Source organism: Podarcis raffonei, chromosome 7 (assembly GCF_027172205.1).
Source record: "Podarcis raffonei isolate rPodRaf1 chromosome 7, rPodRaf1.pri, whole genome shotgun sequence".
NCBI classification, from domain to species: domain Eukaryota; kingdom Metazoa; phylum Chordata; class Lepidosauria; order Squamata; family Lacertidae; genus Podarcis; species Podarcis raffonei.
In genome coordinates, this window is record NC_070608.1 from 9,880,910 (window position 1) to 9,906,339 (window position 25,430).

A 25,430-nucleotide genomic window follows, 5' to 3' on the forward strand; every position below is an offset into this window, starting at 1 on the left:
TGCTCTAGCTCAGTGATGGCCAAACTCGGCCCTCCAGATTTCTTTGGAACTACAATTCCCATCATCCCTGACCACTGGTCCTGTTAGCTAGGGATGATGGGAGTTGCAATCCAAAAACAGCTGGAGGGCCAAGTTTGGCCATTGGTGCGTTTGCACTCCATGGTTGAGTGTCACACATGAAGCTGCTGAATGCCAAGCAGAGCAAGAGAAGGAATAAGAGACTACCTTCTGCAAATCTGGAATTGTTTTTGTGTGTCCAGTTGAGAAGTCGGTGTCTCCAGACAAGACTTCAGCCCCCATAATGTGGGTGCCATTATATCTGCTTCATTATGGGGGGGGGGGGAACCAAACTTCCATCTGGCAAGGCGACAGCACTGCAGCTGTAACGTGTAGCATGGCTCACAATGTGGAATGATGTCCTCTTGTGAATGTCACCACTAGAAATAAAAGGCAGCAACGTGGAGGCTTTCTTTGTTATGGTAGCTATCACATTCTTTGTGCCTAACTACCAGTGAGAGGGAAAATTTAGAAAAGATGATGTGTAGGTGGTACATTACACCAGCAAAGTTAGGGAAAATGTATAAAACAGGAAATAAGAACTGCTGGAAGTGTAAAGTTAAAGAGGGTAATTTTTTCCATATGTGGTGGACATGCGATGAAATGAAGAAATATTGGGAACATATTTATAATGAGTTAAAAAAATATTCAAATATACATTTCCCAAAAGACCAGAAGCATTCCTACTAGGAATAATTGGGGATGAAATAAAAAAAGAAGATAAGATATTATTTCAGTATGCCACAACCGCCGCCAGATTATTAATTGCCCAAAATTGGAAAAATCAAAATACCCCATCAGTTAGAGACTGGCAAACAAAATTATTTGAATTTGTTGAACTTGCAAAAATGACACAAAAAATCAGAAACCAAAAAAATACAAAGTTTATTAACGATTGGAACAAATTTATGATATACATCGAAGGGAATTACAGAAGCCTAAAAACTATAGCAGGTTTGATATAAATCTTACGACGCGCAAACCATTAACAATCACTAGCTGCAGGAAAAATAAATTATGTATATTAAGAAGCCTGAAAGCGGGAGGGATGGAGGTCAATAGAGTGTAGAAGAATGATTTAAGTTCCTAAGATATAAAGAGACAAGTGTGAAGACAAAGAACTGTAACGGAAACGGATAATATTTTTATGTTAAGTTCAGATATTTGTTATTTACTTTTTCTTCTTTGTAACTGTTGATTTGTTTTCCTTTTTGGTTATTTACATGAAACTTAATAAAAAGAAATTAAAAAAAAAAGAGAGGGAAAATTCCGGCTTTTCTTTGGAAAGCCACCAATGCAACAAAAAATAAATAAAACTGCAGTCATTTGACGAGCTGATTGCCTGGATGTTACGTTGGTGTTTGCAAAAAAAATTAAATATCTTCCCGTGATTCATTTCAGATAATAGCTCTCTTTTTATGCAAAGACAGAACAAGGACTATTCATAATTTATAATGGAAAATTAACACCGGTGCGATTAAGCAAAAATATAAAAAAATATAAAGAAACCATGCAGCAAAGGTTGGAACAACTTTGCTGATGACAACGTCAACTCCACCACCTAAATAGGGTGGCAATTTCAACTTCTCCTCATTTTTAAGAACAACATTGCCCCTGATGATAAAGGATTTCAGGCTTGAAGTCATTACGAAGGCTTCCTAAGTCCAGTTTGGCAACTGGATTTTACAAAAGTTACCAGCCAAGCCATCTGTGGCCTAGAAAAAGAGGGAAGGACCCACATTTGCAAAGCTGTTCTGCTCAGTCGTCCAGAGGCAGTTCTTTCTTGGCACAGACAACCTGGTTTTTTGGTTTTTTACACACATGCATTATTGTATAAATGATAGCAAGGCTCAGGGGTCAGTGTACTGGAAGAAGCATCTGTTATTGCTTATTGTTGATTTTGGGTGATATCCAATGTTACTCAGACTCGGAGCCAACCCATCTAGCTTAATTTCTGTTATTTCAGTAGTTGTACTCTCGGTGTGGCTAACAATGGATATCACCCTTTAATTATTTTATATTGCATTTTTTAATATTGTCTTGTTTATCAGTCAACCAGGATGGCTATAATAAATCAAATTAATAAATTAAAAATACCTTCCAGTACATATCTAGGACTCGATGTATAGACCAAATTCAGTTCTGCTGCTCATTGAATTAGCTGGCTATTTGTTCGCATATGTGGTAATTGCAGATATGGTAATGATAGTACGCACGATAATATTTCTAATTTTAGTTACAGATAGGTAGCCGTGTTGGTCTGCCATAGTCAAAACAAAATTTTTTTTTTCCTTCCAGTAGCACCTTAAAGACCAACTAAGAACTAACTTAGTTGGTCTTTAAGGTGCTACTGGAAGGAAAAAATTTCTAATTTTGTTACCCTTTTCAAGCATTCTTTTTTAAAGGGAGTGGTGTCCATCTTCTGACCCCCACACATTCATTTGGGGTTTACGAGACATGTAGGCTGTGTTCTGATCTCCAGTGACCATCCAACACATGGAGATTGAGCGACCCACCCCCATGTCTTGGATTATTTCACTTGAGTTGTGATCTCCCTGTATGGCAAAAGCCATTGTGTGATGGGCCAATCATTTACTGCTTGAAAATCTTACCTTCAAGTGGTGATGCAAACTTGCTTCCACAGTGTATAATTTGTTATATGATGGAAGGTAAAGATCATGTGAAAGGGACGTGGGTGGCGCTGTGGGTTAAAGCCTCAGTGCCTAGGACTTGCCGATCGAAAGGTCGGCGGTTCGAATCCCCGCGGCGGGTTGCGCTCCCGTTGCTCGGTCCCAGCGCCTGCCAACCTAGCAGTTCGAAAGCACCCCCGGGTGCAAGTAGATAAATAGGGACCGCTTACTAGCGGGAAGGCAAACGGCGTTCCGTGTGCTGCGCTGGCTCGCCAGATGCAGCTTTGTCACGCTGGCCACGTGACCTGGAAGTGTCTCCGGACAGCGCTGGTCCCCGGCCTCTTGAGTGAGATGGGCGCACAACCCCAGAGTCTGGCAAGACTGGCCCGTACGGGCAGGGGTACCTTTACCTTTACCTTTAAAGATCATGTGTAGTTTTTGCTATGGAATTTTTATTTGTCGTCTTGAGCTATCTCCCCACCCATGGCAGGGAAATAATCTTCAGATCTTTCTGTGCGTTTTGTGAAGTCCTGCTCCTCGGGATATCAAGACTTTGTGCGACCGTCATTCATTAGAGTAATTGTTTTTGAAGCGTTCAAAACTATCAAGGGCTCTACGAAGATAAAATCAGCAGGCTTGTAATCTATTCCTAGATTCAAATCAGCTAGCTAAATGTTACACCTACGACCACCGTCTGATAAGAGTGGTTTTGTGTTGTTGTGGGTTTTTTTTTTTACTTTTTAAAATGGCAACTTTGCTTTTCCTTTTGTGTATGTGTGAATAGCGGTACAGCTTGTTATGATTGCACCCGGTAGGTCCATCCCCCCCCCCGACACTTTCCCCTATGTATTTTGAATCTATACCAAATAATTAATGAAGCTCAGTGCTCTAAAAATCCAAGCACATGTTAGTCACATCCCAAGGGAATAATGAAAATGTAGGGGGGGTTTTTCCAGCACGGTAGGCACGGTTTTGCTCTTCTGCAGCAACAGCATTTAATCTCCCCCCCCCTTTCCCAATGCATGCCTGTTAAAGAATTTACAAAATTACATAATAATTAGATGGCACTTGGATGAAAAATGTGCATTGGAGAAAGAACAGTATAAAGATTTTTCTCTTGACATAGTTTATTTCTCAATTTCTTTTTGAAATGTCATCTCTCTGGATATTAGTCTAGGCAGAATGTGTTTTCTCCACTTATGCATGGCTTTGAGTGGCATTTGCTGGCCTCCCGAAGTCTAAATGACAAAAGAGCCGGTTCTCCCCAGCAGACAGGTAGGCAGGTTTCATAATAGATTAGATGAGGGCAGTGCTCGCTCTTTTCCTTTCCCCGGAATGGAGAGGCTGAGGCCCTGGGGTCCAGTGTGGCCCTCCAGACCTTTCTGCTTGGACCTTGGAACTGTCCCCAGGCCGCACACCCCCAGTGGTCTTGCTTTGAACCTGTTTCCCCCCCAATCTGGTTGGAATGTGCCTGTGAACTGCTAATGCCCCTTGACTGGGTGGAGAAGAGAGAGAAGGGGGGTGGGATATGTGTAGAAACAAATACACAGGGAGATTTTTGGCTTTGGCCTTGCTGACCACTGGCATGTGACCTTCAAAAGGTGCCCAGAAAGGATTTCAGCTGTCGGACTTTCAGGGTTTATGCACCCCTGCCCTAAAAACCTACATCTTCACACCTCAAATGGAAAATGAAGGGACAGAGTTAAATGGGCTGAACAAAAGCAGGAAACTGGGGGGAAATATTTTCCCCAATAACCTCACCATGGACAATCAAGGCAAGGCCTCCCTTTGGAGACTTGCTTCCCACTATGAGACCCTAGAAATAACTGCTTAGAGAAATCCAGACCCACTTTTTAATGTGCACAGCTTTAGAATCGGAAGTTCAAGAGAGCTCCTTTTCTTAATATTTTTCTCTCACGGGCTGTCACGTGGAAGAGGGAACAAGCTTGATTTCTCCTGTTCTGGAGAGTGGGACTCGAGCCATTGGCTTCCAGTTATAAGAAATGAGGTTCTGACTAAGCGTCAGGATGAACTTTCTGACAGTAAAAGCTGTTCGACAGTGGAACAGACTCCCTCGGAAGGTGGAGGACTCTCCTTCCTTGGAGATTTTTAAGCAGAGTTTGAATGGTCATCTGGCATGGATGCTTCCGCTGAGATTCCTGATGACCCTTGGACTAGATAACCCTTGGGTCCCTTCCAACTCGAAGATTCTGTGATTCTATGGCTCCAGGGCTCATTGGTGCTCCAGTCTTAGCTCCCCTACCTCCTTGCAAAGCTCCACCTCCTGCATATAAATGCAATATCACAAGGAAGAAACATGGTATCTTGGCTGCCGCTAGAAGCAGCAACTGCTTGGGACACAGGGCAGCCCTTTGGGGTATAATCTTGGGACATGGGCTGGCCCACCCCATAATCCAACCACCAAACCTGTAGTACAGGCTTCCTCAAACTCGGCCCTTCAGATGTTTTGAGACTACAGTTCCCATCATCCCTGACCACTGGTCCTGCTAGCTAGGGATCATGGGAGTTGTAGGCCAGAAACATCTGGTGGGCTGAGTTTGAGGAAGCCTGAAATGTTAAGTCTTAGGATACTTGAATGCAGGAACAGCCTTGAGGTTAGGCACTCTTTCCGAGCACAATTCAAAGTGTTGGTGCTGACCTTTAAAGCCCTAAACGGCCCCGGTCCAGTATACCTGAAGGAGCGTTTCCACCTCCATCTTTCTGCCTAGACACTGAGGTCCAGCGCCGAAGGCCTTCTGGCGGTTCCCTCACTGCGGGGAGCCAGGCAGAGGGCCTTCTCGGTAGTGGCACCCACCCTGTGGAACACCCTCCCACCAGATGTCAAAGAGAAAAACAACTACCAGACTTTTAGAAGACATGTAAAGGCAGCCCTGTTTAGGGAAGCTTTTAATGTTTAATAGGTTATTGTATTTTAGTGTTTTGTTGGAAGCCGCCCAGAGTGGCTGGGGGGACCCAGCCAGATGGGCAGGGTATAAATAATAAATTATTATTATTATTATTATTATTATTATTACTACTACTACTACTACTACTCTTGGAACGAACTCGCCCATTACCAGTTGAAAGAACAGCGTAGGTGCTCATTAAGAGCCACGCACAGCTGCTTGACGACTTCTTAACATTCCTCCCAACAGAACTTCTCGTAGTGAAGAGGAAAAGAGGCAGGCCGAAAGGATCGACCAAGAAATTTTATGCTGATGAAGAACTGGCAGAAAGCAGCAACTGCGCTCCAAGCGAGGGTGCTCCAGTGGGACCCGAGGAAGGAGGGGAGTTGGCGGAAGTTCCGCCAGGCAACCTGGAATGCCGGAAGTGCAACCGGAAATTCTCCAATTCCCGGCAGCTACGGAAGCATATCTGCATTATCGTCAAACCCGAAGATTTGGAGGAGGAAGGTGATGCAGGTAGATGAGCTTTCTCTTGTGTTTTTCTGAAGGCATGTGCTGTGATCCACAGAAGAACAATACGTCTGCATGTGGGGAAAGCCGACATACACAAAGTTGGTGTTTCAGTTCTCTAAGTCTACCGTTGTGGCTCCTGTTGACAGGCAGGCAAGCTGCTGTTGAACGTTAAGGATCATTTAGGATTGATTGGGCCTCTGGGCAAATTCAGGAGAACCAAGGTCTTACACAGTTTGGCCCTGTGGCTTCACAACTTGACAGCTGTAGGGAGGTATTGGAAGGTTACAGAAAAGAGCCTTAAGCCTTAAACTGTATTGGATGGATGACTTTGAAACATTTAGGCAGGGCATACTCCTTGGTTCAAAGCAGAGTTAGAAGCTCAGATATAGAAGCTAGGTGCCAAATGGCTCCTTAAACCAGGGTTACAGTCGCCATTTGGGGGCCAGACAGCTCGAAAGTTGTATTCTTCAAATTTTTGGTCCTTTCAATTCATTCGGATTGTGCAGATAAAAATATAACTGATAGAATTCTACAGGATGGGGTATTGGTGTGTGAAAACTGTGAAGATCCGAGGATCCTCAGGCATGCGCCTCCAGGCCGGGCACCATCCTGGTACCCAGGCATCTTCAGTTTGTTGCAAGAGGCCGATAGCCATGTGCAAAATGCACCTGGTGAATTTTGGTTCAAAGTAGGTACGTCACACCATTTATATAGGTAACTTCTTGCATTTGTGGGCTGTTTTCATTTTTAGTTAAGCACCCACATTGACTTTGTACTTGCAAGATAATTTTGAGTACATATGGAAATTTTCCACTAAAACTGGTTGCCTATGTTGCTTTCCCCAGAGATTAATTTATAGGTAGCATTGGGTAGTATCTGGTGCTATGGGATCTAAATAAAGCTGGCAGGTCTTGAAAGAAGCTTTGGGGGGTAACATTCTTTGTTTTCTGCTTTGTTTTATTGCTTAAGAAAGCCGTCTGGTTGCCTCATTTGTGACATGTTTCCCTTCTCTCCTCCACATGTTATTTTCAGCAGGACTATTATACTATTCTAGCATAATTGGGATTAGTAAATGCTTTTAAATGTGATCTTTATGTACATTACTGAAACTCGCTGTCCTTGACCCCACAAGCTCATTAAAACCATAAAATACGTAGACTACTCATGGTTTTTCCAGCTGAAATTGGTTTCTGCTTTTATAGAAGAAAACAACTTTTCTGTCTGCAGCTGATGAGAAAAATAAACCAGTCCATGTCATGCAGGAAATTAATTCTTGCCACTGCCCAATGCCTGCTTTTTGATACTGACATAAAATACGGCCTAGCTTGGGATAGCCAATGAGTTGGCCTCCAGATGTTGGACTACAACCCCCTCATCTCTGACTGCTGGCCATGCTGGCTGATGGGAGTTGTAGTCCATCAACATCTGGAGGCCAACCCATTAGCTATCCATGCACTGGATCTTTTGGACAATGCCCATGGGGCATTTTCCAAGCTGTGAGATGTTGGTTTGATTGTATTACATTGTTAACATTCTGCCTACCAACCTTTTAAAGGCTTCAGATGCGTCTAAGCCATTGGTGAGACAGTATCTTCCTAAACTCAGCTAGAAAGGCCCACTGGGAACTGTCAAGAACTCTGGCTTTCCATGCCAGTTTCCCTGAGAGGGATTCAGATTCCAACAGAACAGGGTACTCTCCAGCTCAGGAGGCGAAAGAGAACTCCCTTGTAGATGCCTATCTAAGGCAACCCATATTATCTGGTTCCACGACCTGAAAAATGGTTGGTTGTCTGACCAGGGTGAAGCTTAAAACCAACAGTGGTGTCCTAGGTGCCCTGTTTATTATGACCACTTGGCCAGGAATTAGATCAAATGGCCCACGTAACACCAAGCCACTTCGGTTATAGCGAAAATGGCAACTGTCCTGCAGGGGAGTGCTGGTAAAGATTTTAAACAAAACGAAATCCCAAACGCTCCAATGAAGAGCAAGTTCAAAGTGTGCCAATTAAAGGACCAAAACATGTACTGCAGATTCACCAGGGAGCCCCCTCCAATTACGAATGCACGACATACGGCGGAGGAACCAATTAGGGACGCTGAACAGAAAATATTGATGGCTTGAACAGTCTAGCTCGAAATGCTGTTGAACATACTGATTCATATGTCATTGACAGCCGCCTTCCTCAACAGTAGAGACGTGAACATCCCGTAAATGGGAGTCTAAATTCAGATGCAGCATAGCATTAAATTACTTGTGCATGCCACACTGGGATTTAAATCGCATAGATCTGGATACAGGAGGTCAGTTTATTAGTTTGCCAAATCAAAGTGCCAGCTGTTCAAACTGATTGCTTAATGTTCCTTAGGAATGCAGAGCCAGAGTAAAGACTATTCATCTCAATCAGGCTGTTGCGAGGGGGAGGGGGGAAATTCTCAGAAAACCTCCCCACATTTGTTTTAGTCATTCTAAGTCGAATGGGCTTGCCGTTCACCCCCAAACAACTTGTAAATATAGATGGAAGGCAGAGGAGGAGAAAGCAAAAAGTCCAGATTGTGAGGAACTGGACAATGCACCCACTAACAGGGCTTTTGTGGGGCTCCTTCCCCTGCAGCTGTCATCTGGTAGGGTTGCTCAAGAACTTTGGCCAAAAACGTCTTTTTTATTGTTGTTGTTGTTTAGTTGTTTAGTCGTGTCCGACTCTTCATAACCCCATGGACCAGAGCACACCAGGCACACCTGTCTTCCACTGCCCTCCGCAGTTTGGTCAAACTCATGCTGGTAGCTTCGAGAACACTGTCCAACCATCTCGTCCTCTGTCGTCCCCTTCTCCTTGTGCCCTCCATCTTTCCCAACATCAGGGTCTTTTCCAGGGAGTCTTCTCTTCTCATGAGGTGGCCAAAGTATTGGAGCCTCAGCTTCAGGATCCGTCCTTCCAGTGAGCACTCAGGGCTGATTTCCTTCAGAATGGATAGGTTTGATCTTCTTGCAGTCTATGGGACTCTCAAGAGTCTCCTCCAGCACCATAATTCAAAAGCATCAATTCTTTGTCATTTTTATTATGGCAACCCTATCATCTGGCCTTCATATACTGTACCCAGTACCCTCGTCTCTGCTCACGGTATCGTTCACACTCTCCAATGGTAGTGAAGTTCTCCTTCCTCCCCCTAGTGTTACCTGTGTTTAACCCCGTTTCAAATACCATTTGCCACCTTTGCAAGCAACCTCACCGTGCCCATTCAGTTCTTGCACTGTAGGCCCCCCACTCTCCTGGATCGCAGGCTTCGACTGCAAAGCTTTCTCAGGTCGCAAAATTGTTCCCCTCCTGCTTCCTGATTTTGGCATTTTAGAAGCTCCCCTTAGCCCCATGTCAAAGTGCACGAGGGACAGTAGTAAACATTTTGCAGGCTGGTTACTTTTACAAGAACAGAGTGGAACACCCAGGGAAGCCGCTGAGGGTGAAACTTTGCTGCGCAAGATAAGAATCCATGTGTTCCTCCTTTTACCTTCTTTCCGATGTTTGCTCTTTAGGTAATGATTCTGACGTTGACCTTGACAGGAGGGAAGATGAGCGAGAACGAACACCGAAGAGGCAACGGCTTCAGAGAACCGAGAAAAGCCTTTCAGCAAAGGACGCAGACCAGCTCTCGGGAGCTAAGAATCCTATTATAAGTGTAGTTCTGACAGCCCACGAAGCAATTCCAGGTAACTGCTAACTGTTCCCTCCTAGAAACTTTTACTTCAGGAAGCCATTAAAATAAAATGAACATCTCCAAACATTTGCAATCTGAAGCAGACCTCATCGTTCCCTTTATCTCATCATAAAGATTCACCCCCCCATGTAGCTCTTAAATTGTAGGCATCTGCATTGCTGCAATTGCAGTTCAGAATCTTGAGAATCTCTAATTTCATTTCATGTTATTTTTCTTTCGGTTATCAAGATTGCAGAGGGAGACAAATATTGAAGACATGGCAGAGTAGGTGATTCACATCATGATTTCAATCAGCAAGGGGAAAAAACTGGTTTAAAATTATTGAATTATTGATTTAAATCAAGTTTCCTGTTGATACTTTATATGTTTCCTAAACAGTGGTGCAAATTTGACCATTTCCTTTGGCCCCTTGTCTTAAGGTATTAGCTTGCATAAATATTTACAGTTTCTTTTTTTGTTTAAGGATATGTACTATTATTGCATGCTGCCATTTCTCTAAGGAGCTCCAGAGCAGTGTGTGGGTTTTTCACAATGTGTCTACTTGCAAAAGTGCACACACACTTTTTGTTAACCATGTGTAGCAGCAGAACTCAGCAGTCTGTAAAGATTTTACAAGCTGACATCTCATTTCAATCCTGAATCAAGTACAGTCTTAAACTTTGACCAAAAGTCTTTTGGGAAGTAGAAGGGGGCAGGGAGAAAGGCCAGCACATCACCTGCTCTTTTCTCCCGCAACACAAGACACCATTAGGCTTTTGAGATGTAGATAAACAAGTTCTTCCCTCCCCTTCTTTTGTGCAGCGGTGGATTTCAAGCTGTTGTTCTGATGTTAGATGTTCCAGAACGGTGGAAGCTGGAGATTTTTGCAGCTTTTGTCATGCACATATCATTGCCTTTCTCTTTCTCTCTCACCCACATTGATTTCTCCAATGCATCTATAGCAGTGGTTTTCAACCAGTGTGCTGTGGCACCCTGGGGTGCCTTGAATGATGGTCAGGGGTGCTGTGGGCAACACTGACCTCTGTCCCTCTTTCCTTCCCTCCCTTCCTCTGATGCCCTCTTGCACCTCTGCCTCCCAAAGAGATCTGTCCTGAGAGATCTGCATTGGCTCCCAGTACGTTTCCAAGCACAATTCAAAGTGTTGGTGCTGACCTTTAAAGCCCTAAACGGCCTCGGTCCTGTATACCTGAGGGAGCGTCTCCACCCCCATCATTCAGCCCGGATACTGAGATCCAGCGCCGAGGGCCTTCTGGCGGTTCCCTCATTGTGAGAAGTGAGGTTACAGGGAACCAGACAGGGGGCCTTCTCGGTAGTGGCACCCGCCCTGTGGAACGCCCTCCCTTCAGATGTGAAGGAAATAAGCAGCTATCTTATCTTTAAAAGACATCTGAAGGCAACCCTGTTTAGGGAAGTTTTTAGTATTTAATGCTGTGTTGTTTTAACACTTGATTGGGAGCCGCCCAGAGTGGCTGTGGAGACTCAGCCAGATGGGAAGGGTATAAATAATAAATTATTGTCATCATTATTGCACAGCTGTTTGTTGCAGCAGCCCTGGCTACAATCTCCCCAGGCGGATGGTGTCTCTGGGGCTGTCCAGAGGGTGCTTCCCAGGCCCCTGTGGGGCAGTGTGAGGAGGCACCTCTCTTTGAGGCAGGGGGGCAGACAGCTCAGAGACCGGGGCAGCAGCAGCGGCTGCCCAGAGAACTCCCAAGCAGAGGGGAGACGAGAGGAGGCTGAGGGAACCCTCCACAAAGGAGGGTCTTTAAACGGGGTTAGGGGCTGCTGATTCTGCAGGCAAGGGGTGACATAACTGGGCTCCTGGGCCCCACAGGGGTGCCCCAGAATGAATGCAGTTGGTCAAGGGAGCTGTGGACCCAAAAAAGGTTAAAAATGTCTGATCTATGGAGATGTTTAGGGCACTGTAACTTTTTTCTTTCCACAAACCCATAAAGACATTACTTAAATAATGCAAAATTTCCCCAGAGAGTTTCACCAGACAGAAAAAGAGAGATTTATTTCATAAGGTTTGCAGCTGGCATATATAAGATAAACTCATGCATTTCCCCTGCCCGCTTTGACTACAGTAGATCATCTGAAATGCAGGTTCACATTATTTAAGCTGCAGGGATTTTGTTATGCCTTAACACTCGGTGTCAACCTTTCATCTGAGCCGAATACACTTCACAATTGCCCCTTTCTTCTTCAGATGTTCTGTAATAAAATCCTGATAGAAGATGCCATGTAAGCTTTCGATCCTCCTGGAAGAACAGTGGGAGGAAAGACAGAGCATTAGTAGTCTCTCTTTTCTGGGGTATTGAGAAGGGTGTCCTGAAATGCTTGCATAACTTTTATATTAGCTGCTCAATCCGCTCGTTTTTCAGTGACACTCGGTATCAGGTTGAGAGGCATTCTTCACTTTTTTGGCATGAGACTTGGGCCAAATTCTTTTCATCAGATCTGACTGATTGCAATTTTCTAGTCGGAAGAGGTCAGACGCACAAACAGAGCAATCCAGTATTCCTGTTATGCTGGACCAGGGATAGTTTGCTGCTACTCCAGCAGAGTGGCTGCAACATCCAACGTGTGCTCAGTCATGGAGCGAAGCAGAAAAAACTCACAAGTAGAAAGCATGAAAAACAGTGTAAAAATTACTGATGGATCTACAGCACCCCTGGAAATACTGTACAACTATTATGCGCCAAGCTGGGACCGTACTGGTCACGACGCCCAAATGCTGCATTTATACAGAGGGAGCCATAAAACCCACGCTGCAGACATCACAAGAGTAGGGAAATGCAGAGTTAGGGACTCTGCTCTTATCTGAGGCTAAACCTTGGCAGGAGGAAGAAAGGAAGAAAGAAGCATTTTGCTTTTCCCAGCTGCTGCAGCAGTTTTAAGGACAAATATGAGCACAATAATTCCTTGCTAATATTTTCCTGCTTTTGAACATAGACCAGGTGATTATACATAATATTCAACAGGCAATATTTCTGTTTGGTGTATGTTCTTAGTATTTATCCTAGTCTTCCCTAACCCAGTGCCCTCTGGGTGTTGCTGGACTACAACTCCCATCAACCCTGACCAGTCATACTGACTGGGGCGGTTAGGAGTTGAGGCCCAAATATCTGGAGTTGTGACCCAGAACATTTGGGGAAGCCTGCCTTATTCTATTGTGAATGTGCATGCGCGAGCGCGCGCACACACACAAAATCTCAGTGTGCAGGTGATTGATTTTTTATTTTTTTTACTGAATTTTGTGTGTTTATTTTGCTTGCAGGAGCTACAATAATAGTTCCAGTCGAGGCTGCTGCTACTCCTGAAACGGAACAGCCAGCAAACCCAGAGACAGTACCGCCAGACTCCTCTCAGCGAAGGGGCTACCAGGAATATGCTATTCAGCAAACCCCTTATGAGCAACCGATGAAATCAAGCAGGTAACTTCCATTTTCAAAACAAGTTCTGCTTCACTCGCTGCAGAAACACTGCATAACCTTAAAGCGACCGAAGGGAACCAACCAGCTGAAGCCAGGCTTCCAGAAAGATGATCCTGGAGGGTATAGAAATTTAATTAACACATAAATATTGTTGATTTCATTACCCAGTGTAAGTATGTTTTTTTAAAAAATGCATCCAATGGAATTTGCTGCTTGCCTCGTATTGGTCACGGGGTCCACGAGGCATAGTTTTTCAGGTGATTACCATGACTTAAGATTGTATGAGGACAGTATCTGGTGATGTAGCCCTGCAGGTAGGGAACAAGGAAGAAATGGGAGGGAGGGAGGGAGGGAGGGAGCACAAGGCCAGAGGGGGAGTACAGGGCGCAAGTCAGTTGCAGGGTGCTTGGGCCAGATCCACCTGACTCAGGAAGGTTCATACGGGACTTCTGGCCAATCAGAATGGGGAGCCAATCAAGGGGGCAAAAACATCCCCAAGTGCAGCCCCTTCCTCAGGTTTCTGTGTTATCTATGTCAGTTATGAGAACCTAGATCCATCTGGTAGACCAGATCCCTATCTTCCCTACACCCACAGACCCAAGTCTGCCAGTTGGGCTGGGCCACCAACCTGTCAATCACCTGATGTCATGATGACATCACACGAACCATTTTTGCCCACACACTTTGAAATCGACCTGTGCAGGCAAAGGGACAGCGCTGTGCAGGTCCTGACAGCCAGCTGCTGGTTCTGTGCATGAGACTTTGCAGGTGCCACTGATCGGCAGACCTCTTGTCATTCCAGCTGTGTCTTTACCTGCCTCACACTTGACAAGACAGGTGGGCATGGCTTGGTCAGAACAGCCTCATTGGCCAAATGGGGAGACCTGGCGAGTCAAATTAGAGCTGGATGTTCCCCACTTCTGGTCTATGAGTATCTCTTCCATGTCAGGACCTTCTAAATCCCCATATTCTAAGATATAATTACGATAGAGTGCTTGATATTTATTGTATTTTTGCTCTTTTCCCCCTTTTTTCTCCTCTTTCTGGTATTTTTTCTCATCTCTCTTCCTTAGATTAGTTTGGTTTTTCTTGCATTTCATGCTGAAAACATTGAATAAAAATTGATTAATAAAATACAATAAATTCCCACAATCTAATCTGGCAGAGAGATTTGTTGAGAAATGTGCCCCCTCCTCTCCACTGGTGACATGGGGCTGTCCAGAACTGAGGACGCACTTTTAAGATACAGATTCTAGGGCTGTCAAGACTTTGTTTAATACCTCCAAGTTAGAAAAGAAATAAACGTTGAGCTCAACCTGAAAGTGGCTGGCAGCCCTCTTGTTGGCTAGCTAGTTACTGAACAGCAGCAAAAGGCATTTCTACCAATTTATTTCTTGGAATTGCCAAAGTACCAGGGTGGGGGATCAAGTAAAACTGGGAGAAAAGTTGCCTCCTCCCCTTTCTGACCAACAGGAAGCATAGAAGGGCAGAGATAGCAGAAACAGTCATCCACTCAGCCCCAACCAACCTGGTCTTGAAAGTTGGCCGACGTTTGCATGCCTGCCTTAGCGGCGTAAGCAATTTGTGTCTCAACCCCGTTTCTCTTTAGGTTGGGCGCAACCCAGCTGAAGATCTTCACCTGCGAATACTGCAACAAGGTGTTCAAGTTCAAGCACTCCCTCCAGGCCCACCTGAGGATCCACACCAATGAGAAGCCTTACAAGTGCTCGTTCTGCAGCTACGCCAGCGCCATCAAGGCCAACCTGAACGTCCACCTGCGGAAGCACACAGGGGAGAAGTTCGGCTGCGACTACTGCCCCTTCACCTGCCTGAGCAAAGGCCACCTCAAGGTGCACGTGGAGAGAGTCCACAAGAAGATCAAGCAGCACTGCCGCTTCTGCAAGAAGAAGTACTCGGACGTCAAGAACCTGATCAAGCATATCAAGGAAGCGCACGACTTGCAAGACAAGAAAGTGAAGGACGTCTTTGACGAGCTCCGGCTGATGACCCGCGAAGGGAAGAGGCAGCTGCTGTACGACTGCCACATCTGCGAGCGCAAGTTCAAGAACGAGCTGGACCGCGACAGGCACATGGTGGTCCACGGGGACGAGAGGCCCTTCGCCTGCGAGCTGTGCGGCCATGGAGCCACCAAGTACCAAGCGCTCGAGCTTCACGTCCGAAAGCACCCGTTCGTCTACGTCTGCAGCGAGTGTTCGAAGAAGTTCGTCAGCTCCATCAGGCTCCGCTCGCACATCAAGGAAGCGCATCGGGACTTGCAGGAGGCTTCCGTTTTTAACAGCTCCATCAACCAGAGCTTTTGCCTCCTGGAACCAGGAGGGGACATTCAGCAAGAAGCCCTTGGGGAAGAGTTGTCGCAGACCGCGGCTGAGCTCTCGCTTTTAAACTCGAAGGAGCTGTGTATACCGAAGAAGTCGGGTGAGTCAAATGCAGCGGAGGGAAGCCAGGATGAGGACCCTGGTGGCAGTTTGGAAACTTTCCCTGCTCCTCCTGTAGAATCTGATAGCTCTCCAGTTGCAAGCGGAACAGATTCACAGTGCCAGCCTGCGGCAGAATTAGCCTCGCCAGATGCGCGCCCAATTAGCGCTTCGGATGACCTTCTACAGAAAAGTGCTCCTTCGGCTTTGGATGAAGCGAAGACCCTCCCTGGAAAGGATTTGTCTCCTGACCGTTCATTAAATTTGAAAGACGAAGTAATGCAGATTTCTGGAGATGGGAGCCCCAGTATAAACCAGAACGAGCAAGTTCTGCAGTGTGCTCCTGTCCCTGAAGAAAAGGGCCAAACCCTCAGTCTAGGCGCTCAGGAAGCTGACAAGTCAGCTGCTGAAAAGGCAGACTCCCCCACGCCAATGTCCCATCCGGAATCGAACACCGCCGTCAGCGAGAATTCAGATTCTTGCACGTTGCCTTCAGAGAATCGGACCGGAGCTGCGGCCTTTATGCAGATCTTGGATAGTTTGCAAAAACGGCAGATGAACACCGCCTTGTGCGAGAAGATCAGGAAAGTCTACGGAGACTGGGAGTGTGAATACTGTGGTGAGGAGTATGCAGGGTCTGGGGGGTGGGGGAATAAAATATACAAGGGAATCCAGGCTTAAGTACTTCCTGGCTCACGTAGTTTTGTGGAAAGCTTTGGTGGGGTTGTTGTTTTTTTACTTCCTGCCGAGAAAAACAAAACAAAAACCAAGTTTGCTTCTGTGTTAATAGATCAAAAGTTGTGTGCGGTCTGAAAATGGGGCAGACTGTTCTCTTCCAGCAAGAGGAGCCATGTGCCAGGTGTAATAGCAGGGAAAGAGGCAGGCAGCAGAACTAGTGAGAGCAGTGAAGCTAAAAAGAGGTTTGACAAGCTAGAAAAGAGGAGCTGGAACAGGTCAGAGCAAGAGGGATGAGGCAGGGCTATAAACTGCACACCTGAAAGGAGCTTGCAGCACGGACAATTGTTTTACAGAAAGGGATATATGCAGTGCAGTGGGCAAGAACCCGTCATGATGGAAAGGGGCAGAGCAAGATTAAGAGCCAGTAAAACTATCTGAGTTTGGGGGGATTAACTGAGCCCAACAGAGGAGCAGTGGATCTCAGGACCTCTCTCATATTTATTTGCCCTATGCCAATTCAGTGGCCTTTCCAACTTAGGTCTTGACTAGCAGTAACTTATCAGGCAAATAACTTCCCTCGCCCTGATACCTGTGCGTTTTGATGTGACACCTTGGGTGTCTTCTTGTGGCAAACAGTTTAGGAAGCTGCTTAGGATGTTGAGCCCTCAGCGAGTCTTATTGTGTATTAAATTTATATACAGCTCTTCATCTGAAGATCTCGGGACAGTCCACAGCAGGAAAACAACCAAACAGAACCGCAAAGTACACAATGAAAACAAAAACATAAGCAAGGCAGGCCAAATAACCCCCTTCCCACAATCTTGTGGGGTCAGGTTCACATTTCTGGACCACAGTAAGCCTCAGGAGTGTGTTATGCTCAGATCCTACATGTGGGATTCCCATGGACATCTGGTAAGGCTCTGTGAGAACAAAGTGCTGGACTAGATGACTCTTTGACCTGACCTTACTATGTTGAGACTTCACACATTCTCAGCACGTGTTCTTCCACTAAGCTGGGTCATTGTTGTTATCCCTCCCACCCTGTCCTTCCTGTCATCATTTGCCTGTTCGTACATATCTACATAAAGGTAAAGGGAACCCTGACCATTAGGTCCAGTTGCCACCGACTCTGGGTTGCGGCGCTCATCTCGCTTTATTGGCCGAGGGAGCCGGCGTACAGTTTCCAGGTCATGTGGCCAGCATGACTAAGCTGCTTCTGGCGAACCAGAGCAGCACACAGAAACGCTGTTTACCTTCCCGTCGGAGCACTACCTATTTATCTACTTGCACTTTTACATGCTTTCGAACTGCTAGGTTGGCAGGAGCTGGGACAGAGCAAAGGGGAGCTCACCCTGTCGCGGGGATTCCAACCGCTGACCTTCTGATCGGCAAGTCCTAGGCTCTGTGGTTTAACCCACAGCGCCACCCGCGGCCCACATATCTACATACTCCACCTTATCTGACAGAGGGTCTTCTCTTCCACCCCTTTTCCCAATTCCCGCAGCTGCAGGCTGCAGTTTGCCCTCAACTCTTCCACATCTTGTGACAAGCCCGCTGTGCAGCTTTTGCACACTCGCTCTTGCCTTCGTTCCTGAGGCAGCCAGACCCTGTTCCAACGTCCCCTCCCACAGCCGCTGCAGCAAATTTCAGTCTCCTCTTGTGCGCTTCCCTAGGCAGTACTCTAGGGTCGCCAGTTCTGCTAATAAAGTCTCCTGATTCAAATGCTTTCTGAAAATTGCGTTTCATAGGGACTGCATCCATTAAGAGCAATTCAATTAGTGAAATACCTTTCGGAAGGATTTTTCATCAGGGATGCAATTGGCAAAGGATCGCACGTTAACTGTGCCCCGTTGAGGTTGCTCTCTTTCAGGAAATAACAATTAAATGTGTGTCATGGGCAGCGTTCTGCCTACATTAACTGGATCAAAGGGAATTTTAGCATTTTTATTAAAAGGTGAAATTGTGGGCATGGAAGAGTATTGTTTACGCAGGTCCAATGCAGGAAGTCCAGCTGTATCAATCACTTTCCTCCCCGCTTGTGTTAGATTCAGGCCCCTACCAAGTCAAGGAGATGGAGGCTAGATCCTGGAAGCAAGGAGAGGAAAGAGGGAATGCATTGAAAAAGCTTCCCTACTCCTTTATTATCTTTATTATAGGATTCAGGTCTTATCACATGCCCTGCTTTGGCCTGTTGCTATTCAAATGACTTATTTGGTTGTACAAGACATGTGTCTGATGTTACCGGGTCTTTTATTTGGCTAGAGCAGGGGTCGGCAAGGTTTATCTTGCCTGTGCCGGATCGGTCTCACGGAGATCCCTCCGTGGGCTAGTTGGTGCGTGCGCGTGAGCGTGCGCGCCTGTAATTTTTGGCGTCTGCACGTGCGCAGACGTGATTTCCAGTGCCGCGGAAGTGGGTCCCCGCGCTGCACCGGTTTAGCACAGCACACGAGTGGGCAGCGCGGTTCGGCAGCGGCTTGTGGGCCAGTCAAACGACCTCTGCAGGCTGCTTCCAGCCCGTGGACCTTAGGCTAGAGCTTGGTGGCCATGCATAGGCTACATCCCAGCTTGATGTTTCACTCAAAATCCCTGGACAAGTGACATTGGCAAGTAGGAAGGGGCTATGCCAATATGTATGAAAAGAGAAATTCTCTACCTGTGGAGTAAACTATAAGAGACACAGCTTAACACAGTGTCTTTATGTAATTTAATACAGATTCTCAAACCTTTATTGGCATATGTACAGGATTCCAGTAGCGTTCAATACAAAAAACAACAACACTCATTAAAAAAAACACCAAGCCCTGCATCTAACACTTAATTTAGTGTTGTACAGCATTCACAAATTCTTATTGCATGTTGCAAAAACCTGGCTACTATCTCTAGCCCATCCCCATCCTGGGTAAACATAAGGAAGGCTACCTTGCATTCGTCTGAATTCCAGTCCCTACAAGCAACCAACTGATGAATAAACTTAGGTCGAATTGCCTGATACCAGGGGCAGTACAAAAGGACATGCCTGGCTGATAATCGAATACAGAGCCCTTCCGGATCAGGCCAAAGGCCCATCTGGTCCAGCATCCTGTTCTCACAGTGGCCAACGAGATGCCTCTGTAAATCCTTCAAACAGGACCTGAGCGCAAGAACTTGCAGTTGCCAGCAGCTGCTACTCAGAAGCATATTGCCTCCAACAGTGGAGCTAGAACATAGCCATCTTGGCTAGCTGCCATCAAAAGACTTATCACCCATAAATTTTGTCCAATGCTCTTTTAAAGCCATCACAAGTTGATGGCCATCAGTTTAGCAACTGAAAGTTGCACTACGTCTGGGTTCTGGTTTCATTGTGGGCTCAAGTTCCTAACTAGCTTCTAAGTCGTTTATCATAAGCATAAACTACTATTTTACTTGATCCGAGCTAAGTAGAGGCAAAAATGATGGTGCATACTGTTTCCCGTGACATGGGCACACTTCTTCAGCCATTAGATTCACGAATTAACTTCATGGCGCACCCTGTTTCAAAGCCTCAGGATTTTGCAGCCATTCGCATTTGAACCTTCGGCCTCATCACAAAACACAGAAGCCTGTCCCAATTATGATTCCCGCCCCTCTCTGTTCTAAAAACCATCACTGCTACTCGAGATGGAGTCGGGATTTGAGCCTCTGCTTCTCCTAACTTCATCTAGCGTTTTGTTCATTACGCAAGGCTTGAATGGAACACTCTTGAGTGCATCTAATTTACTCTCTTTCATGCTTTGAATTGTTCTTCCCAGGCAAGTTGTTTTGGTACCAGGTGCATTACGACATGCACGTCCGCACTCACACGCGAGAGCACCTCTACTACTGCTCTCAGTGCAGCTACTCATCCATCACCAAAAACTGCCTTAAACGACACGTCATCCAGAAGCACAGTAACATCTTGCTGAAATGTCCCACAGAAGACTGTGATTATTCCACCCCAGATAAATACAAACTCCAAGCCCATCTGAAAGTGCACACGGAGTTGGTAAGTCTGAATCCTGGGCAGTGCTGTTTTTGTTTTGTTTTTTTAAAGTCATAGTCATGTTCTGTACAGGGGGAGAGTTTCAATCCATGAAAATGACCCCATTGTTTCCCACTGTATGTTGTTGTTTTTTAGAACACAGGTACAATTCTGATGTTTCTCGGCTGCCTAGCTCTTTCCTGCTTATTACTGTACTGCCTTGTGTGTGAAACAAAACATGTGTTTCTCTGTGGTTTGCACTGTCCATGCAAAGCCCCATTTTAGGCACGAGAAAGTCTGAATTTTGACAGGCTTGTTGCATGCTAAAGAGGTAAAGAGTGTCCTTAGAACGTGGCATTGTATGGGCAGTGTGCAACCCTTACAACGCCAATTCCCCACCAAGGTATTTATGTACTCTGAGCAATTATGTAAGGGAAACACGTTTGCATTGGCTTGCTTTGCCAAGAAGTACAGTGGTACCTCAGGGACGCGGGTGGCGCTGTTGGTTAAACCACACAGCCTAGGACTTGCCAATCAGAAGGTTGGCGGTTCGAATCCCTGCGACGGGGTGAGCTCCTGTTGCTCAGTCCCTGCTCCTGCCAACCCAGCAGTTCGAAAGCATGAAGTGCAAGTAGATAAATAGGTACCACTCCGGCGGGAAGGTAAACGGCATTTCTGTGTGCTGCTCTGGTTCGTCAGAAGTGGCTTAGTCATGCTGGCCACATGACCCGGAAGCTGTACGCCAGCTCCCTTGGCCAATAAAGCGAGATGAGGGCTGCAACCCCAGATTCGTCTGCGACTGAATCTAATGGTCAGGGGTCCCTTTACCCTTTACCTTTTATGCAGAGCCTTAGAGACCTTGGCACACTGCCTTTTCACTTTCAGATCCCTCCCTTTTGAGAGTCAAACTTATATTTTGGAGCTGGGGTGAACCCAGTTTGGGGGTTTTTTATTCTGCTTTAACTGCAGGCTTTACGTTTTATGAGCTGAAACTCAAGGCCTTGGAATACAGGAGATTAGAAAGTCAACAGTTAAGCCTCATCAACTAGGGCCCTCATGATTCCACCTTCTGAGCAGCTTTGGGAATTACAATTTCAGAAGAGCAAGGGGAAATTTTCTCAACATTCTTTCTTCTTTGCTTCCAGGCTGTGTTTGTGCATTTTTCTTAAAAGCACGAGTTAAACGTGATACACCTCATGTTTTCAGATCTCTTTTATGCTGACAGGAGGTGGGCTGTGGGCCAATATCTCCAACAGTTAGAATTTCTTATTAGGGGGAAAAAATAGGTGAAGAACAGAATAGTTCACCTCCTACTCTGACTAACTGCTGTGGTTTCAGAAGCCGCAGGATGGCTTTTCAGAAGGCAGCGAGGGACTCAAAACCAAAGGAAGGGATCCGTCTATAAATACACACCGTCTCATTAGTATCATTTCACTTGAGCAAGAGGAAAATTTTCCCTTTAAATTTGTTTTTCAGAGAAAACCTGTGGTCGTTTTTAAGGTCATTTTTCTTGACCTCTATTTGCAACATTTGATTTCGCACAAGGTGCTCGGCCCCCCATGAGCGTTCGTGTGCATCAGAAAGTTACTCACAGTTTGTACGCGATTTAAAAATCTAGCACATTGACTGAAAATAGCAGGGAAGATTTCTGCAACGGCCCCGAGGGAGAGGAGGGTGAGAATACAGCCGCTAAACATCTGTTACTAGGAATGGAGGCTGCTGCCTTTTTCGCACCAGGTTTTCTCTTCTGCCTACCCTTAGGCCCTGCTGAAAAAGCAACAGTTGAGTTTATGGCAGGGTCCGTCACACATCATTTTGGCCCTGCCAAAAATCTAGTATCTCGTGACAGCAAGGAGATATGGCAACAGGCTTTGCCTTTAAAGCCACAGGTTCCCCCACCCTTGCCTTAAAGGAGGACACATTTTTATGGCGTGAGGTTTTTTTGTGACAAGTGCATTAGATGTAGCTGTTAAAGTAGTAGACCCTCGACTACAAACGCTTATGCTTCCGTCAGATTGTTAAAGGACTCCTTTGTCATTGTCACCGCATTAGGCTAAGCACAGCTACTCTTCTAGGCAAGTTGTTCCTAGCCATTGTGTCAGCGGGTGCCCACCCCACCCCCCCACCCCGTAAGGAGGAAGGAAGCATTGCATGTCTCCCTCTCCTCCTCCTCCTCTTCCTCTTCCTCTTCTTCAATCACTCGTAGCTGAGTAAGATTGTCTTCCATAAACACGGCTTTAACAATGAGTCTGTAAGTGGCCGTGGAGGCCAATCCTGGATCCACACGTCCTTCCACAGTGGGGACATTGGTTTCCAGGTGGGAGTTGATCATGGTGTGGATTTGCCAAGCATGCCTTCCTCTTAGCACGTTTCTCCCTTTCGTCCTGAGTTCGAGCATCTTCAAAGCCCATGACACCTTTGATAAAGGCTGTGGTGAGAGCCAGTGTGGTGTAGTGGTTAAGAGCGGTAGTCTCGTAATCTGGGGAACCGGGTTCGCGTCTCCGCTCCTCCACATGCAGCTGCTGGGTGACCTTGAGCTAGTCATGCTTCTTTGAAGTCTCTCAGCCCCACTCACCTCACAGAGTGTTTGTTGTGGGGGAGGAAGGGAAAGGAGAATGTTAGCCGCTTTGAGACTATCGCGGGATATCAAATCCAAACTCTTCTTCTTCTTCTGCTCTCCAACTGGAGCACTCGCAGGTCAGTGTTTTCCCAGTTGTTGGTGTTTATACTACATTTTTTAAAGATTTGCCTTGAGAGAGTCTTTAAACCTCTTTTGTTGACCACCAGATTATGCTTTCCATTTTTAAGTTGGAATAGAGTAGTTGCTTTGGAAGACAATAACCCGGCATCCACACAACAAGACCAGTCCAATGAAGTTGATGAGGAGGAAGGAAGCATTGCATGTGATCTCCTGCCAACCCACCTGCTTTTGGCTGGCATGAACCATCAAGCTGTGCATCCGCTTTCATAAGGAGCGTGTTGCTTTCCCTTGAAACGTATATATTTATAGGCCCTGGTCCAGAGATGCTTTTTAAAGGTACCCTACGGTTTTTTCCCTTTTGAAGGTAAATTGTTTGCACTCTCTCTCTCTGGGTGGGAAATCATAGTCCAGCTGCATACCAAGACCCCAGGTGTCAGGTAACAGAAATTCTCCATGGGGTTACTATCTAACACAGTATAAGGCTAGGAATTGGAATGGGGGAAATGATACAAGCTTTGATGGACTCTCATATTGTGCCGGGGTTATATTCCAGGGATGGTGAGTGTATGCAGAAACGTGTATAGTCAATCCATCCACTTGAAACCACCCCCACTTGAGCGATCTTACCTACCAGAGCCAATGTACCAAACAAGTCTTAACTCCGCCCGCCTTATGGGGCTCTGGGAGGCTCTCACGAGATTTTGAAGGGCTGCCTAAGTTCCTCCAAGATCTCACCAGAGCCTGGTAAGCAAGGCAGAGAGATTTCTCAACCTGTGGGTCTCCAGCTGTTGTTGGACTACAACTCCCATCATCCCTGACCACTGGTTCTGCTAGCTAGGGATGATGAGAGCTTGATCCCAGTTTGAGAAACAATGCCTTAAAAACTCTTTCCGCTTCAGGGAAAACCCGGTGCCGAAAGAGCTTTCAAGCTCTCCACCTTCTGCATGTTTAATTTGTGCGATATCAACCACCTGAAGTTGAAATAGCACAAGTTGGACGAGTGTGAGTTGTAAGTCCACAGTAATGCCTTTTTTTTGACTGACAGAGGGATGAAAAAGACAGCCAAGAGAAGTGATTCTTGGAGTGTACCATTCAGTCTGCAGGTCGAGGCAAGGAATTAGTGTTTGATTCATCCACCCTACTGAAAAGCTCTGTGCCCAAAGATGACTGGCATGCCAGGGAAAATGTTCTCCCTGACATGTCAGTGTGGTGTGCTCTAGGTGGTGGCTTTGTTTGTTTTAAATGTGAGAGGGCGTTCAAGCATGATGTTGCTCTGCTTGCGGTCTGGAGTAGTACAGCTCAGCAATACATGCTCTCTGCCATTCTCCTGATAGCGTGTGTTTAGCTCCAAAGTCAGCTTCTGATGGCCCAATGGGGGGAGGAAGGTAGAAAATGGCTGCTTGCATGGAAAGAGGACCTGAAAGCACTTTTCAGCCTGAAGCTTAAGTGGGCTATGTTTTAAAATCGGTTCCTAATTCGAATGCAAGACCTTCTGCAACTGCAGGGCAGATTCGGTTTGTCTTCCAATTCTTTCATGCATTAACAGAATCCGTGACACACAGAGAAGTTTAAGTGTGCTTGTTTCACAGGGCAGGTGAAAGAGGATGTACTGTTTGAGTCACTGCCACTCCCGTTCATCATTGTCCTCTTCCCGTTCACCCACCTAACCGCTGCATCTGTTCGCCTTCCACATCCTCCTTGGCTCACCCTAGGAAAGGACAAGGGGGTCTTTCTTCAGAGTTAGGCATTCTGGCCGAGGTGCCTGAGACTATGGATGGCAGCTAACAGATTGAGGTTGAATCCTGACAAGACAGAAGTACTGTTTTGGGGGGACAGGAGGTGGGCAGGTGTGGAGGACTCCCTGGTCCTGAATGGGGTAACTGTGCCCCTGAAGGACCAGGTGCGCATCCTGGGAGTCATTTTGGACTCGCAGCTGTCCATGGAGGCGCAGGTCAATTCTGTGTCCAGGGCAGCTGTCTACCAGCTCCATCTGGTATGCAGGCTGAGACTCTACCTGCCCGCAGAATGTCTCTCCAGAGTAGTGGATGCTCTAGTTATCTCTTGCTTGGACAACTGCAATGCGCTCTACATGGGTCTACCTTTGAAGGTGACCTGGAAACTGCAACTAATCCAGAATGCGGCAGCTAGACTGGTGACTGGGAGCAGCCACCGAGACCACATAACACCGGTCTTGAAAGACCTACACTGGCTTCCAGTACGTTTCTGAGCACAATTCAAAGTGTTGGTGCTGACTTTTAAAGCCCTAAACGGCCTCGGCCCTGTATACCTGAAGGAGTGTGTCCACCCCCATCGTTCTGCCCAGATACTGAGGTCCAGCTCTGAGGCCCTTCTGGCGGTTCCCTCACTGCGAGAAGCCAAGTTACAGGGA

The 25,430-nt window shown here is 46.3% G+C and overlaps 1 protein-coding gene across 4 annotated transcripts in view; it reads left to right on the plus strand.

Moving 5' to 3' along the window:
* Window positions 1-25,430, plus strand: part of ZFAT (zinc finger and AT-hook domain containing) — a 126,768-nt gene that overhangs the window by 55,675 nt on the left and 45,663 nt on the right. For all 4 annotated transcript variants that reach the window (XM_053395259.1, XM_053395257.1, XM_053395256.1 and 1 more), the window contains 5 exons: window positions 5,843-6,109; window positions 9,636-9,809; window positions 13,095-13,251; window positions 14,861-16,305; window positions 20,132-20,364. In XM_053395259.1, the coding sequence (XP_053251234.1) occupies window positions 5,843-6,109; window positions 9,636-9,809; window positions 13,095-13,251; window positions 14,861-16,305; window positions 20,132-20,364 (2,276 nt within the window). The remainder of the gene's footprint in view (window positions 1-5,842; window positions 6,110-9,635; window positions 9,810-13,094; window positions 13,252-14,860; window positions 16,306-20,131; window positions 20,365-25,430) is intronic.